The sequence below is a fragment of the Cyanistes caeruleus genome, chromosome 11, assembly GCF_971803275.1.
Source record: "Cyanistes caeruleus chromosome 11, bCyaCae1.hap1.1, whole genome shotgun sequence".
Taxonomy (NCBI): domain Eukaryota; kingdom Metazoa; phylum Chordata; class Aves; order Passeriformes; family Paridae; genus Cyanistes; species Cyanistes caeruleus.
Window position 1 is genome coordinate 8,841,507 of NC_141711.1, and position 16,768 is coordinate 8,858,274.

A 16,768-nucleotide genomic window follows, 5' to 3' on the forward strand; every position below is an offset into this window, starting at 1 on the left:
ACCTCTATTTGTGCTGGCACTGTCGTAAAAACACTCACCTGCCCTTCCCCTCCACCTGCTCACCTTTGACCTCAGCCTCACTCCAGTGTGCTGCAACAAAACTGCAGCCAGATTTGGAGGAAACAGAAAAGCAACTTGATGGAGCAAAGCTCAGATTAAAAAAAAAGGGTTTGAGAGAGTTTTTTTCATTCTAGTCAATTTTCCACAAACAAAGGTTGAGAATAAAGATTTGCATAAGAGTCAGATGAATTCTTTGTCTGAACCTTACGTTAATTTTCCGAAACTGTGAAAAGTATGATCGATAAAATGATGGAAGTCCCAACAAGGAATTTTCTAGATCCAGTAATTTGCAGGTATCCCCATCCAGCATCACATTGGCAGAGTGAAGATGGCCATAAGGAAATCCTTTCTCATGGAGGAATTTTAATACCTGAAAAAAATCCAATAGAGAAGCACTATCACAAGATGCTCTGATGATCTCAAGATCATAAGATCATCAACTTAAATGTTCCAATACTAAAGCAGGCACATAATAAATGTGGCCCCCGTTTGGAATGCTCACTCAACTCGATCTTCTATCTACATCCTCTCTGGCTGACTATTCATTCCCATTTCACAGGTAGCACTTTACACAAAACAAAAATTTGATGCTGATCCTCAAAGCAGACTTATGGACACCTCCCAAAGAGATCTGGAAACTAAAATATAAAATTCTACTGAATATGATAGTTTGAGTAAAAAAAATTTAAAAACACACTAACAACCATGAATTTAGGTGAAGGCACATGCTCTGCAGGCTATGAGTTACTTCTTTCCCTTTTTACACAAGGAACAGACTATATTATTACCTCTCTCCCATTTAAGCCCCACACACACCAACTGCATTTTTTTGGGGGGGACATAAATGATCTCACACAAATATATCTAAATTCAACTCAGCAGTGTATCTCAATTTACATTTAGCTTTGAAGTCTGCTCCTGATATAAAGCCTGTGTGCTCAAAAGTTAGTCCACATTCTGTAGTTAGACCACTTGGCCTCCAAAAAAAAATAAATAAATCATAAAACCTGTTAAATAAAGAAAAAAAGAAGTACCTCTAATATTTGCCTTCCGTATGTTTTTATTTGCTGAAGTTCAAGACCTTGAATTTTTTTAGGATTGCAATACTTCTTCAGGAATGGGTCTTTTGGCTTTGCCTTTAAAAGAAACACACATATCAATGCCAAGAAAAGTCACCATTTGTCTGTTTTCTTAGCAATTGATGATTAACACTTTTAGAAAAAGCATGTATGGTCATTCCAGCTTATGTTCTGATATTTGGGTTGGAGGTAGGGGAAAGACATTACCTTATAAATAAGGTCCTTTAGTGTCCCTTTTTCACTGAACGGTCTAATAACCAGCGCTGAAGATTCATTGGCAGTGGCAAAAGTGATTTTGTAAATATAGGGATGCTACCAAAAGAAGAAACTGTAGGTAAATTTTAGATGATGGATTTTTAAATAATTTGTGTTCAATTCACAAGTAAGAAAAGATCAGCCTGAATTGTATATTTAAAGTAGCAAATTTGATTCTGTCAGTGACACGGAGTAACTCAAGTTAGTCTTAACCTGGAGTAAATGCAAAGAAAACTTCACAAAGACATTATTCAATTAATATATAAATTAAAAAAAAAAAATAAAACTATTTCAGCCTGTCTTTCACATGCTTAATACCCTTAAAGAGAGACTCCAGGGACTCCATTTGGAGTCAAATGCCGGTTTTTCAGGCAAAGATGCCTATTGGACTTATAATGTGGCATTGCACAGGAGCTTAAATTGTACACCCTCCATTGCAGCTCTACTAAGATGCTCCTGTCTTGAGCCCAAAGAACTGAAAAAATAATGATACTCATTCCACTGCCTCATCCACTGCTGCCTGAGAATATGCCAGCTCATGGGTTAGCAATTACACCTAAATAGCACTATGCTAACAGCCTCAAGGTGTTGAGGAGATGAAAGAAAAGCTCATGATCTCACAATACTGCACAAGAAGAAAAAAATTAAATCAACCACAACACTGAATCTCCTGTAATAATCCTGCAGGATTATTATTTGTGCTGAGAACACGTTACCTCATAGTATATAGGAAATGTAATTAAAAGGCTTGCAAACCTTTAATGAAAGCAATTCTAAAATTACAAACTATGCCAACTAGGCTACATTGCTTTTCCAAGATCAGCCCTTGACACACACTTTTGTGCTAACACAATTTTAAAATCTTCAGTACTCACAGAACAGGAAGAAAGAAGTTTCACAGCATACTGTAAGTCTCTGTCAGACAAGTATTTATCAGGGCCAAGATCAGCCTGGAAGTAAACAGGAAAAGAATGGCATCATAATACATGTTGCATTCCATACAGAAAATGTGATCAATGTTCTACCCTGGCAAATTAGGACAGATACTTGAAGGCATATTTTGAAGAGCAAGCAAGGAAATTACACATACAAAAAGAAACCTGAAGAAGCTGAATGAGACCATGGTTTTGCAATACAAACAGTCTGACCATAAATAAGTATTACTGCCTCTTTCCTCCCACAGACCTGAATGAGCTTTGCCAACCCCAAACTGAGGGACTGTGTACATTAGGAACTGATAAGGCACCTTCTTCCTCTGCAGCAATAAAAACTTCCCTCCTCCCACAGGCTTTAGTGACCTCCACTCTCCACTAAAACCTCACAAACAGCTATGCTCACACAACTAACAGGCAACATATTTCAGCACAGGAGAAAAATAACCTGTTGTTAAGGGAGCCATTCATTCCCCTCTCACCTATTTGCTTGTCAGGACAACTAAAGATCTGAGTGGGAAAACCCATGACTTTAAAAAGGTTCATCTCGTTATTTTCAGGGAGAAAATTTATATTACGGTCAACAGCCACATCATTACAACTGAAGAATCCTGAGGTGTAGGTATGGGAACAAATGACCAGGCATAGGAACTTCCAAATGGGATTTGCCACCAGAGGAAAGAAATACAAGAAATTCCACACCACACATCTACCTAAGGGCTTCCAAAGCTCTCCCAAAGCCTGAGCTCAATCTCTCAACCCATCACTCACACATAGTAGTCAAAATCAAACTTTGAGTGAAACTGAGAAAGATTTAAGTATGAAATTAAAGCATAGATACCCAGCTTAACACTAGACGTTCCTTTGGTTGATTCTTAATTTTCATTAAGAAATACTTCTTACGTATTCGCCAACCTACAAAAAAAGTAAAGAAGAAAGTCAGCAGTGGCTTTAACTAAACACTGCTAAATCACACAGCTTACAGGCAGGACAAGGTCTGTAAGCAAAGACAGTATTGGAATCTTAGGACAACTCATATAGTTGGGAAAAAAATCAGGTAAGTTTTCATGCACACATGTCATTCTTACCTATGTCTTTTAATGGTTCAACTACTTCCCACTTTGGCTCTGATCGGAAGAACATTGAAACATGCTGTAAGGCAATTTCTGGAAAGAAAAAAAGGAGACAAAGATGGAGAAAAAGAAGAAAAAAATTAATTTTTTTAAGACATTATATAATGTAATTATCCACATATGAGGTATGGTCCAATGCCAGAAGGAAGCCTTCAGGAATTCAGTCTTAAAGTCAGCAAAATCAGTTCAAAGGGAAATCAGATAAAAACACAGAGGGCATTTGTATTTTTAGCCTGGTAACTCAAATCCAGAGAGAAAACAGAAATCACTGCTTGGAAAACTCAGCTTACCGATCTCCATTCTATCCGTACTGGATCTACATTTCCAAGTCTAAATCACAGCTCGGATTTCCCACACTAGGTGTGCACAACATTAGAACATCAAGTGTTTCTGCTACATCTGTAGAAGTGCTTTTATCTCTTTGACATCCATCTATGTTGCTATTACTAAGTGTAGTTTATGTAAACTAATTAGTTCTGTTTCACTATATGTTATTGTGCCCTTTCCTGTGCAGGCAGAGTTATTTGGCTAGCTACCATGAGTCTTCATACATTTTGGGGGGCCAAGGGGGAGGACACCCATGTGGTTAGTGAATTCTCCCACAGCTGGGAACACAACCAGTTTATTCATGAAGTGACTTGAGGGGAAATCTCAATGAGAAATGGTGGGGGAGAGAGGGAATCATGCCAAGAAAGAATTTTCTCTAAAATGCCACAGAAACATAGCAAAAAGGTAAGGATACACTGATCTCTCTGCATTGCGTCTTCTTTCTTTAGAAATATGCTACAAAAAATTTATAATAAATATAATGTCTCTGCTCCAGTATTTAAGAAATCACAAATTGATGGTGTCTCTAAAGATCATAGACAATAACATGTGTCACCAGCTTCTCAGCAACATGCAGGAAAAACAATCTTGATGAAAGTGCTCAGAACTAACACAGAAGTCACAATGCCTCCTTGAGAATTTAAACTGCTTGCTCAACACTAGCCAGACAAACTGCATCCTTAAAGAGTTACTAATAATTTGCAACTCCTGCACAGCTTATCACATCGGGAAATGTTCTTTGCACTTTGAAGCTGAAGACACAAGAATGTTACATAAAGGGAGAGAAAAAAGGACAAGTGAAAAGGAAGCAGCGAGTTCCTGCTTCAGTAGACTCTGCTTCTAAGAAAACAAGCTTTGCATTTTGCAGAGTTGGTTTGCCTATGAACTAAATTTGTGGAGTGGGTTTCATCACAAAGAGGAAGTTTTTTCTGTCTGTAAGACAAATATTTTTTGACATCTAATGGCTGAAGCAAGACAAATTCAAAGAGTTAGTAATGAAGAAACTAATCACTGGGATATAATTTTAAGGAATACAGTGACTTTCCAGTATCTGTGGGAAGAGGGTGTCTGGCTTAGTCTAGCCTTGAAAAAGTACTCAACCTAGCTCAAACAATTAGTTCTAAAAGTCTCACACCCCAAAGCAAGGGTAAGAGCTGGACAAAATAACCACAATTCTTGAAACATTCTGTGTTCAGAAAATGGGCTGTTTTAACAGAATACTAAGCTGACAAATTTAACTCCACCTTACACTCTGACAGAAAAATTATTTCCCAAGAGCAACCCTTTTAATTTATTATGAATTGTGAAAAATAGATGTCACTCTCACCAACTCCCCTCCTCCAAGTTCTACTTATACAGATCTTGACTCTCTTCACTCCTCTGTGAAATAATTCAAATATTTATATTTGACAATCCCAGCAGGATCCATGCACAGAGCTGGAGAAGCCTTATCATAAATAATCACATGCATAGTATGATAATTTTGAAGATTTTTCCCTCCATGCTTCAGTGTAGATCCTGGCCAGCATTCACAGAAGATACACAGCACATGCTGAAGTCAAAATGAAGCACAGTTTTGTATTTTCTACTTACCAGTGTAATTTACAGAATAGCTGTTTGGGTCCAAGAATTTCTTTACCGGTTCACAATTAGACAGTATGTGATGGGTAGTGATTACATCCAGATAGGCCTGGAGTCCCTTCTGTCTTTCAGCGATGAATTCACGCTCCATATTTCCAATCAACTTTTTTGGAGGAAGAGGTAGACTTAGAGATGAGATCTTAAAAAGAGAGGAAAGATTACTAACCTTGCTCTCAAAATGCCTAAAAGATATAAAACTAGCAACCCAGAAAGCAAAAGTCTCTCAGCAGCACGCTAACTACTGGATAACTCTTTTTGTACTGTGTGTATTTTATATTTTTCCTAAGCACCATTATCAGAGTCAGATGACAGCTCACATCCCACTGTGAAGAGATTAGTAAGAGGAACAACACTGAAAATACAAGGAGATGAATTTTTGCTAGTGAGTCATACATTTAAGATCACTACCCAAAACTTTCAGATACTAAATGACTACAGTTTTCAGCCAAATTCTTTCTATCACGTACTTCTGCCACAGCAAATAAACAATTCACACCTTACCATTTTTTCTGGGTAAGATTTATGCTTTCTTATTTCATCAAGTGCAGATTAGTAACTTTCTTCTGCCTCTATGTATTTTTAGGAAATGTTAAGCCCTCCCTGTTAGTATTTTAAATATGTAATTTCAAATACAGTGCAGATTTCCATTTTATCTTCTGAATTTTTTCCTGTACATTTTTTAAACATTTATACATCTTTCAACCCAGAAATAGCTGCAATCTACCAGGGGATGTACACTAATTGTTTTATACTGACACAAGAGATCTAAAACCTCAGGAAAAGAATCAGAGAAATCCTTCAAAATAGGACAATGAAAAAAAGTCAAAGCTTTGTGTAAATCAGATCAAAGAGATCAACTTTAGTGTTCAGATTCAATTACGTCATGTGAATTGCCAGAATTCATTTTTCATGTTGTTAACACATCATTGTCCTGCAGATCAAAGCACCTGCCTTAAGCTGAATCTCCATGGGAGTTATGTTTAAGAATTGTGTTGCAGGAATCAGTTACACCAAATGCAATAACCTCATTTCTAAAGGAAACAGTTCACCAGGGAAAAGACTGGGACTTTTGGTGTTTGAACAACTTTTATTTAAACTAGTGGAAAAAGTAACGGATTAGTTCAACAAACTGGGGCAGAAGTAGCATTCCCCTTCCTTTCTACCTCTTTCACTTGAACACAGGAGTTGTCCCCTGCTAACTTTAGCACTTCTCCTATTTCTCGTTTTCTGACTTCAAATTATGGACTGAAAAAGAACTTTAATAACTAAGTCTGAATTACAGAAGCTCTTAATAAAAACCAAGGGTAAAAAACACCAAAAGCAACCATATATCACTTACAGTCAGTAATTCACCAAATTAGTTTTAGCACCAGAAGCAAACAGAACTCTCCTTTGGCATACCACTCATTTCAATTCAAAACTGAGTTTCTAAACAAGAACTAAATACTTTTCTAATATTACTCACTTAAAAAGCATGTCAAATCATCATCACCTTTATCCTCTTGACCTGACAGCTAGTTACCATCAGAGAGAAACTAATTTACATGTTTTCCAACCACTATTATTTGCTTTAAAACTTATAAATCAGACTTCTACTATTTTTCAACAGAAAGTAGCATTCAGGCCCAGGTTTTTGTAGCAATCTGCCAAAACACACAGCACAGCAAGAACACTCCACCACAGAAGAACACCTCACTGAGGGCCTGACCTTGCAGAGACCTCACATGCTTTCAGACACTACTTCTCAGCAGCCCCAGCTCACCACTGGAGCCAGGATGGGCTTTGCCACGGAAGAACCTGGGAATTAACATTCTTATCTTCAAACCACAGCCTGCTCAGGAATGTCTGTTCAAAAGCTGCAATAAAATGCTTCACAAAAGCCAGAGATATCTTGCTGTGAATTCCAGTACTTCCAGTACCAGCACTTCACTTGACAAAACAGAAGAGTCAATGATCTCCACTGATCTCTGTTAAACAAGTAAAGAGGAAGAAATGCAGAACCATCTGGAAGAAGCTTTTCAATCTGATATAACTGAGAGTTCAGAGAACCTGTCTTAAAACTTTCTGATACAAATCAGGGTCATATATATACACTTCACTATTTTCCAAGGTATTTGGCAGAACTGTGCATTCCTAGCCTAGACAATTTTGAAATTCTCAATCCTTACATTTATCACACAGGTAGTACCAGATTAAGAACAGAAAATTTGCATTCCAACTCAACTGCAGCTGTGCTCAAACACATCCACACAAACACACAGAGAGGACAAGTATGCCAAAAGAATTAGGAGAACTTGGGCTTTACACCCAAAAGGAGCTCCAGCAGTTCTTCCAGCAGATTTTTAGCTTTGAAGGGAAAAGATTAGTGTTTGGTATCTTATTTGTCTGGAGTTTAGTTTGTTTACTTTAATTTCAATATACACAAGATGAGAGCTTAAAGAGTTTTAAAACATGTAAAGGGACCTGAGTATTGTGATGGAATATTGTTCCTTAGAGTTTTAGACAGAAACATCTGAAAGTGTTGAGTTGTCTTAATTGAAGAGGAAAGTTCAGCTCCAGCGTCACAAAGTAATTTATAAAAAACTCCACCAGTGGGAGAAAAGAGCCAATGGAGGAGACCAACTCCTAAAGCACACGGCCTGCTAATTTAGCCACCCTCTCATATCTTCCCATTAAAGTCAGAGGTACATTTTCATAATTCTTTTTAATGTTTTCCAGTCATCCAAGCAGCTGATTTTTTTTTTTTTTTTTTTTTTGTCCTGGATCTAAGTTTCTCTTGTTTCAAATTTCTCCTTTGTCCCACTCTGCAAAGTTGCTGTCAGATAATTTCCTGGATCCTCCACTTTTATCATTCACCTCTATTTCAGATACAAAGGCTTTTTCTTTCTACCTCCATCATACATAACCTATTTACCTTCACTTAACAGATTTTCTACATAGGCCTAATTTTGCAGTACCTGTCATTTCTGGATTTTAAATCTTAAAGGTCCCAACTGCCTTCTCTACTAAAGCTGCCTCATTTGAAAGGTAAATGAGAAGGCAACAAAGCTTTTTCACACTTTAACACTTCTATTCCCTCACAGTTAATAGGAGCTTGTTAAAGGTGGCTGCAAAGTGAACTCCTCCTTCTTTTTAAAACTTCCACAATTTTTTTTTCTCTGTGATCTCTATCAAAACTATGGTTAAGACCACAATGACCCCAGGGTACTTTGATGACTAGTACCATCTCAGCTCCTTGTGGTCCCATGGGTGTTTGTCTAATTTTAAATCTTGGATGTCTCTAGAGCAGGAGACACCTCTGTATTGCATTTATTCAGCACATCACAGAAGAGGTTTCTAGGTCATGATAAAAGTTTCTATGTGCTACTGCACATTTAAGAGAATAAGTCCAAAAGGCAGCCATGCTGCATCTGTTGAATTATGACTGATTTACCCCCATCCACCTGTAGCAGAATAAGCAGTTACAGCAGTGGGCTCTCAGAACACACAAATCAACACCCTTACAGGGTTTTGCTCACCAAGGTTCATCAAGCAGATAGTTGATTTGATTTGGGAAGGAGGGAGGAAGTGGAAGCAGTATTAAGCTCTTGAATTTCTGAAACGTTTAACAAGGGAAAAATTTTAAAGTCACAAAAATCTATCCTCAAATCGTGTCGTTCACTTTTTATCTTGTTTGCCTGGTGTGGAAATCTCAAGAGTTTGTCTCCTGTAGATGTTAATCACTGCTGCTTCGCCCCTGTTCCCAAACACACTCACATACCCTGCTTTTTCCCACACAAACTAAAAAGAAATAATTGTCCTAAAAAGCAGAAGAAAACACACAGTAAGTCCAGTGTCTGACCAAGGAACACTCCTCAGTGACACAGAAACCCATCACATGAGAAGCAGCATCTGGTAGTGCTTTTAGACGAATATAAATAATGGGACACATAGCACTTCAATGCTGAATTTATAAGGCTGGTATGTGCCTTGGCTTTCTCCAAATCAAAGGAGGAACAAATAAAAATGCATAAAACTGGAACAAGTCACAGGACTGAAGGGAAAGATTCTGCCAATTTCCTCCATTTTATATAAATTGATCCTGTTGATGCTAAAATTCAAATTTAAAATTCAAATTTTACAAGAGAAAACGGTGAATAAGTACACATTCACGTTACATCTGAAGTCACAGTTTCTCTTTACAGCTATGCAAATTCTTTTTTTTTTCACCACAATAGATAAAAATATCACAAGACAAAAACATCATAATTTTGAATATATTCTTCTAATGACATTTTTTATTTATATGTGAAGAGTGAAAATTACCTGCAGGCTGTTATTCAACAAATCAAAGTCACTATATCGCCTCACAATCTGTAAAATAAAATACAAAGTTCAGGAAACAAATTACTTTTTTCATTAGCATTTTACTCCTCAAAATCCCATCCAAGAAAAGTAATTCCCATTTACAATCATCTTTTTTCACAATTTTTGTACAAATGCCTAACTGCTGGATTTATGTCACACTGCCAGAGAGCAAAAAAGACTTTTTAATCACACCTCGATCAGACAGATAACGTATTTCTAAAAATTATCTTAAACAGTACTTGTGAGCAAAGTTGTCTGCAAACAAGGCATTTTTGCCCTATTAGATGTAACAACTTTTCATACTCATGTTCATTATTACCTCTTGGTTTCATTGGTCTTGTGTAAGCAGAGCTATGATTTTAGCACTGAGAAAGGCAAACTGGCAGATGAGATTTTAAAATTATGGTTGTACCAACACACTGTAGAAACACATGACAGGCATTTTTCCTGGAATATTCAGAATAGCAGCAGACAACTTGCCTTCTGTAGCTGGCAGCAATATTGTTTTTCTCTAAGTTTTGACCAAAAGAATTCAAGCACTTCATGTTCTCAATTCCAAATCAACATTTCTCTTTCCAGCTCAAATTTTAAAAGCTAGGAATAGAAAATTTTCAAACTCTTCCTAAAAAAAGAATCCTGCTTACATTAACTACAACTTAAGAAATTACCTGCCAACTGTTTTCTGTTGAAACTCCTCTCTGGACACGGATTATGTATTCCTAATAAAAGGAAAAAGTCATTAGAAATTAGAACTAATGAGCTGAAGTAAGTTATTAGGCACTTCTTCAAATATGACAGCTAACATTAAAACAGAAAATTCAGATCCAGAACCTTGGGGAAGGTCAGAGCTGAGTTTGCTCAGACACATCCCTAACAGTTGTTCTGCTCTGCTTCCCCAGCATAGAAGACAAGGAGAGCTCCAGGAGCTTGCACACCTGTGCAGCACTTGAGCAGTTTAATATAGTTACAGAAAAAGCCAGCAAAAGCATACTCAGAACACATCTCTGCCCACAACACCTGAAGAAACCTCTCTCTCCTTGCCTCCAATATTTAACAATAGATACCCCCAGGAAATACTGCCACCACCATAATGAAGTAAAATGCCAGTAAATACCCACAGCTGCACAGCCTCTCATTATTTTTGTACTAGGATGGTCACCACAAAAGCTTTGCAAAATGCTTGAGTAACTAGAACCTATCTGTTTCTCATTATGTTAATTCTTCATTTATAATGCATACTTAATGTTAAATATTTATATATTAGCTATTCAGATATATCTAAATCTCAGTGAGACACTTCTGAATTTTAAGAATTAATCATTCTCCCACCACACTTACATTCATAAATCACAATTCTTTTCAGTCTCTTCATGTCAAGTTCCACTGTATCTTTTGTAGACTAATACTTAGTCACAAATATCTGGTCAATATTGCAATATCACTATTTGATATTTATCCAGTTATCTCAAAAATAGGTATAAAGTATTTCCTACACCTACTCAGACATACTTCAAAAAATTACCCGACTTACCCCTACTCTGTTTCAGTTTAAAAACACTTCTGATATGTCAAAGATCATAAACAAGGCAAGTCCTCTTTCCAGAGTAGGAAATCCTATAGACCTATAGGATCCTATGGATAGATATATAGAATCCTATAAAAGACATATACTAGAATATAGATTATATTACATATGTAGATTAGAATATAGATATATAGAGTCCTATAATCCTATAGGATCCCATAATCTCCATTTTAGATATTTAATTATTATGAAAATAAAATTAATCTGGGCTAAGCATAGTAATAGATATTTCTCTGTCATTAGTATACATAAAACTCTACAAACACAGCTCTTTTTATCTGTGTAGTCAAGTCTTATTATTAGTATTACTATTAATCCCATGGCCACATAACTTACTTTGAAAAACATGAAAATGGAGAACCAAAAAGTACAGTGCTGCCTGAGAAAAAGAAATTTCCAACAATGAGGAGTGCCACCAACCCCGCCAGGAACAAGCTACCAAATATGGTTTATGTGAAGTGCTGAATAACTTTTCAATTTCAAATGCCACCAAAATTTTGCTGAACAAAATTCACAAGTCTTACACAAACAAAAAGGAATGATCAGAGCATTTTTTCAGTTATTAAAATTAATGCTGCATTCCAAGTGATCATGAATAAACAATAATGAAATAACTAATTTAAAAAAATTATTTCCAGCAACTTCTGTTTAACACCTAATTTGTCCATTCTGTAACAATAACTATCTGACATGTACCTGCAAACCAAGCAGATAATTCAATTCAGTGTTGAATTCATTAACTATTTTCAATTCAGCTGCATAGTTAAAAATCCACTACATTCAGTTATAAGTAACTTCTTTCAGGTACTAGGAAGTGTCTTCTGGTTTTAGAATTTGTCTTCTGAACCTCACAGAACTAATTCCCCTCTTTCAAATGAAATTAAACTAAAAGCTGTTACACTGAAAAACATAAATATACTATCAGATGCAAAAAAGTGAGGTATATCAGAGAATCCCTCCACAGAATTAAATTCTCATTTAACATATATCAAGTAGTGTAAATCAAGAATTATGACTGTTCCAGACAAGAGGCAAAGGCAATGATTACTAGCTGGCATTACAGTGTGTATTCAACTGTACCTAATCCAGATTTTATTTTCAGAAATTTCCTTCCAAAACCCAGTGCTGCTGAGGCAAAAATTATATTCTATTATCTAAAATTCATTTAAAATATCCTTCATTATCAGAGCTCTCAAATATCTGTAGCAAGTTGGAACCACTTAGCCTTCAGAAGAAACAAGACTAGTAAGCATGAAAACCAGAGTGATTTAAAACACTTCTTGTCCTAGCAGCTTAGTTAGAAATGACAGAAATCCAAGATATCACAAACCAAGACTCATAACTGTTAAATTAAGTGTCTATTTTCAGAAAGTCAGCCTGACATGGTCCCTTCATATTATTTCCTCTTACCCATCTGAAATCATGATTATGGTATCTTCCTTCAAAACAAGAAGCCCAAATCCTCATAAATAGTAACATAAATCCACAGAGCTGAAAACATTCAACCAGTGTAATTATCTTTGGAAACTGTGTGGCAGAAATCAATTACTGGAACACCTGGAAACCTACATTCACCACTAACGTGGCTTTTCTTTTTTTTTGTGACTGTTGCTGCATTTTGGGAAGAGGTTACTTCAAACACAGACAAAAAATTGCAGCAACTGCTTACTCATCAAATCTCAAAGGAACATTGGCTGTTTCTCTGAAAAACCACGCCAGTGATGATTCACCACGTGCAGTCATTCATCTTTTCTAGGATTTTTAAAGAAGCGGAGTTATTGCTCAATCCCTTGTAGCACTTGCTCTTTATTCAGTGACTGTCATTTTCTACTGCGCCCCGAGAAAATGCTCCAGGACAGGCAGAACACAAACTCATTAAACAACCATCAAAGCATCTTATTATTGCACACAATCACACTGGTCAACACGGCTCTTCTGGAGAGCCTTGTGATAAACAGCTCGGGACTCAGAACTCATTCTCAAAATAAGATTGTATTTTTTAAAAAAACATATTTGGGCCAAAACTATTTTTCTCCACATTAACTTGAGCATTTTCTGATCCCATCCATATCTGCTTTTGTGGCCTAATGCACTAATCAAGTCCCTTTTTTATGTCACAGGGTTTGCAACTGGAAAGAGAAGAGCAAAGACTGTCCAGGTGTGACCAGTAAATCTGTCTGTATGAAAAAGCTAAACCCCCACCACACACTCTCCATCAACACTGACCATAATGAATTATTGTTCAACTCAGCACTACCCTGTCAATACAACTAATGAAAAAGCCTAAATGATCTTCTGACTTGGCTGAGGGGCTTTTCCCCCAAAGCTGGGGATTGAAAGTCAAAGAACAGCAATAGTAGAAAAGGCAGGATAAGAAATGCAATCCCACTCCCAGTATCTGCCACAGCTACACATAATCAGCAGCCCACAGTATGCTGAGTTCTAGTGAGAAGTTGATACTTCCTATTGCCTCCGTGCGGCAACAAGCTTGTCGTGGGGTTATAATTAGCACCACTGATATATGCTTCCCATAGGACCAGAGAAGAGCTTTCAACTCTTCAAGTCTAAATGCACAAAAGCCTTTATTACTCTGCCAAATTCTGTTTCAGTTAGGAAAAAAAACCTGAAATACAACAATCTTCTTCTGAGACAGGCTGATAGTGGGACTGAGACTGTGCCCATAGGAAATAAATGAAAGCATAAGGACGATTTCTGTTTAGCAGCATCATCTAACATAGGAAAATGAAGGTGGAAATACCTTCAGAAAAAGCTAGTAATTACCAGAGTTCACTCCTGCAAACAAATTTAGGCATCAAAAACCAGGCTCAGGGAAGTCTATGTTAGCTACACTCATGTAGAAATTCTCATGGCATCTTTCACTCCTACATGAATAGCTCAGAATTTTTCCTATGACTCAGTTTACCAAATAACTTCAAAGCAGCCCTAACAGCTGCTGGATGGGAAAGAAAGGTCTCAGCTTGCAGAAGAGTGAAAACCTCCCGCTCTGCTCTGCCCACGGGCAGCAAGGTCACCGTCAGCAGGAGCCTCCAGCAAGGCAGGCCACAAAACCATTCCCAAAACAACCTCCCTGAGTCTCTCCACACAGGTAAGGTTTGTACACCCACTGCTCTTCTTATCAGTACCGCCAAGCCACTTCATGACACAACCTTGATATTCCTGCAACAGCTCAAAATACACTTTTAAAGATGCCAAGGAAAGCAGTTTTACCTATGGGATCATTTCCTGGCTGCTCCAATTCGTCAAAAAAAGCTGAAATGGGTGCTGGGCAGAGGAGGTCAGGACCAGGGAAACATGGATGATCCCAGTTGCACACTGTCATTTCCTAAAATCTTCTTCCTAGTACTACAGAGTTCTGGATAGACTTTCTGAAAAGGAATATTTTCCAAATAACCACATGGATCAGTGACAGCCACACTGCATTTCTCCAGCCCTTTGCCAGTAACAGTTTCACACTCACTGTGTGGGATTAATGTTATCCTGAAATTACCCATTTTCATGCAGAGCCAAGATTTAGGTCTTTTTTTTGTTGTTGTTGTTGGGGTTTTTTCCCAAAAAATTCACCAGGATTAGTCCCTGGTGTTCCAGCACTTATTAAAACACTATCATCAGCACCTCAGAGCTGCTTAGCAAAATTTTGTTAACATTCCTGGGTAAAAATTGCACAGCAAAGCACTCCAAATGTTTAACAATTGTTCTTTATCACCATTCCTAGTTTCTGAAACAGGAAGCAGACAGGAAAGAAGGCTTTTGCAGAGACAAAAATGGGGGGAAAAAAGTGGCGAGTTAAGAGATTCTTATAATAAAATGTAGAGTCTCAACAATATTGAGTAATACATTCTGTTCACCCAAGCAAATAGTCTCTAAATTTCCAGCTCAGGATAGTCAGTCCCTTTTTCCACAGATTTCTGCTTTACATCTGTTTAATCCAACAGGCTTGAAAAGCCAACCATTATAAAGATCCAGGTCACCTTCAGGTCACATCAACTAAAAGTTTGAAAGGGCTTTATTTTATAAGCATTAAAGAGAGGAAAGCCTAATTAAGCGTGAATACAATCCCTGCTTAAATAGGCTGGATTGGAACAATTTCTAGTAAGAAGCTCTTTTAAATGTTTATTTAGAAAATCTCCCATGTGAAAAGTAGCAACAACATCAGGAGAGCTGCTCAGCCTCAGAGGCTGTTATAGGACACAGCATTTATTTGCTATTGCACAACCTGCCATTAAGCCCATCTGAGGTAGGAGCAGCAGCAGTGGTTGGTGTTTCCCTACTTTCTAAACAATGCAGGTGTGTGTGTGCCTGTGTTGCACCATTCATACACATCCCTTCTGTAGTAATGAGTCAGCCATTCAATAAGTGAAAGCTATGAAGTAGGACAACTGCAGGGAAAAAATAGGACACACATTTACATGTAATGAAACTTAGTGAGGACGAAAAGCTTTGGCGATGAGAAATCACAGATATTCAGTGCTCTGCATTACTGTGATCTTCACCAGAAAGGCAAATTACTCACTATTTTTCAGGAAATATTCAGCAGCCAACAAAAATATTCTAATTAGGGTTTACTAAAGTACAAAATGGAAACTAATATTTTGACTACAATCTTCACAGGACCTACAAATGCAATAGTAACTTAGTAAGATCACCAGTGGAAGCCATAAGTTTGGAATATTTAAAATTAGGTGCAATGAAAGAGACATCTTTTATGAGCTCAAGCTGGAGGAGAGGTGAGAGGTAATCAAGCTTAATGACAATGTCCAGTGGAGGAACTGCATTTCTGAAACCTCAAACAAGTGAACTATGACAGTTCCCTGTGTAAAGCCATATCTAAGTAACTTCATGTTTCTTTTTGTGCAAAGTGAACTCAGCCTTGAAAAGACTGAATTCCTAGTAAAGCAGATGTGCAAAATCTTTTACAAGCTTTTAAACTAAACCCTACAGTCCTAGAAGTATGTGGCTCCATTTTTCTATCTGGAACAATATAGGAAAAATATAAATGCTTTTTAAACATTTTTCTAATCTAAGATCCATGAGTGTCAACATTCATCATTGCTTAAGGAAAACTAAAAACTCTGAAAGATTGTTAGGAGTGGGATTTATTTCAGCTGTTCATTTCCATATGCCTTTAAGACAACAATGTACTGTATCAAAGCTGGCTGTTTCACTACTTCGAATTCAAAATATGAAACACATGAAAAAGGAAAATCACTTCAGAAAAGAATTAAGAAATATTCAGAAGAACATGTACAACTCACCAGTACTTTTACTGCTGAAAATATTTGCAGGTACAGAGATGTGCAGTTCTTAATAAGGAAAATGTCTAGATTATAATGGAAAAAAATAGCATTCTATTTTAAGGCTTAGAAAGAAGCCACTATTAAGTAGTGAACA

The 16,768-nt window shown here is 37.1% G+C and overlaps 1 protein-coding gene across 15 annotated transcripts in view; it reads right to left on the minus strand.

Annotated features, from left to right (window-relative positions):
* Window positions 1–16,768, minus strand: part of PXK (PX domain containing serine/threonine kinase like) — a 35,108-nt gene that overhangs the window by 14,383 nt on the left and 3,957 nt on the right. For 6 of the 15 annotated variants that reach the window (XM_086845874.1, XM_086845873.1, XM_086845880.1 and 3 more), the window contains exons 2-10: window positions 10,443–10,493; window positions 9,733–9,780; window positions 5,380–5,566; window positions 3,415–3,492; window positions 3,168–3,241; window positions 2,270–2,344; window positions 1,347–1,451; window positions 1,095–1,196; window positions 269–430 (exon numbers count right to left, since the gene is read on the minus strand). In XM_086845874.1, the coding sequence (XP_086702000.1) occupies window positions 269–430; window positions 1,095–1,196; window positions 1,347–1,451; window positions 2,270–2,344; window positions 3,168–3,241; window positions 3,415–3,492; window positions 5,380–5,566; window positions 9,733–9,780; window positions 10,443–10,493 (882 nt within the window). Of the gene's footprint in view, window positions 1–268; window positions 431–1,094; window positions 1,197–1,346; window positions 1,452–2,269; window positions 2,345–3,167; window positions 3,242–3,414; window positions 3,493–5,379; window positions 5,567–9,732; window positions 9,781–10,442; window positions 10,494–10,605; window positions 10,863–11,695; window positions 11,739–12,055; window positions 13,754–14,587; window positions 14,746–16,768 lie in introns of those variants that run through there. The other 9 variants (XM_086845877.1, XM_086845875.1, XM_086845885.1 and 6 more) reach the window with 6 other exon arrangements.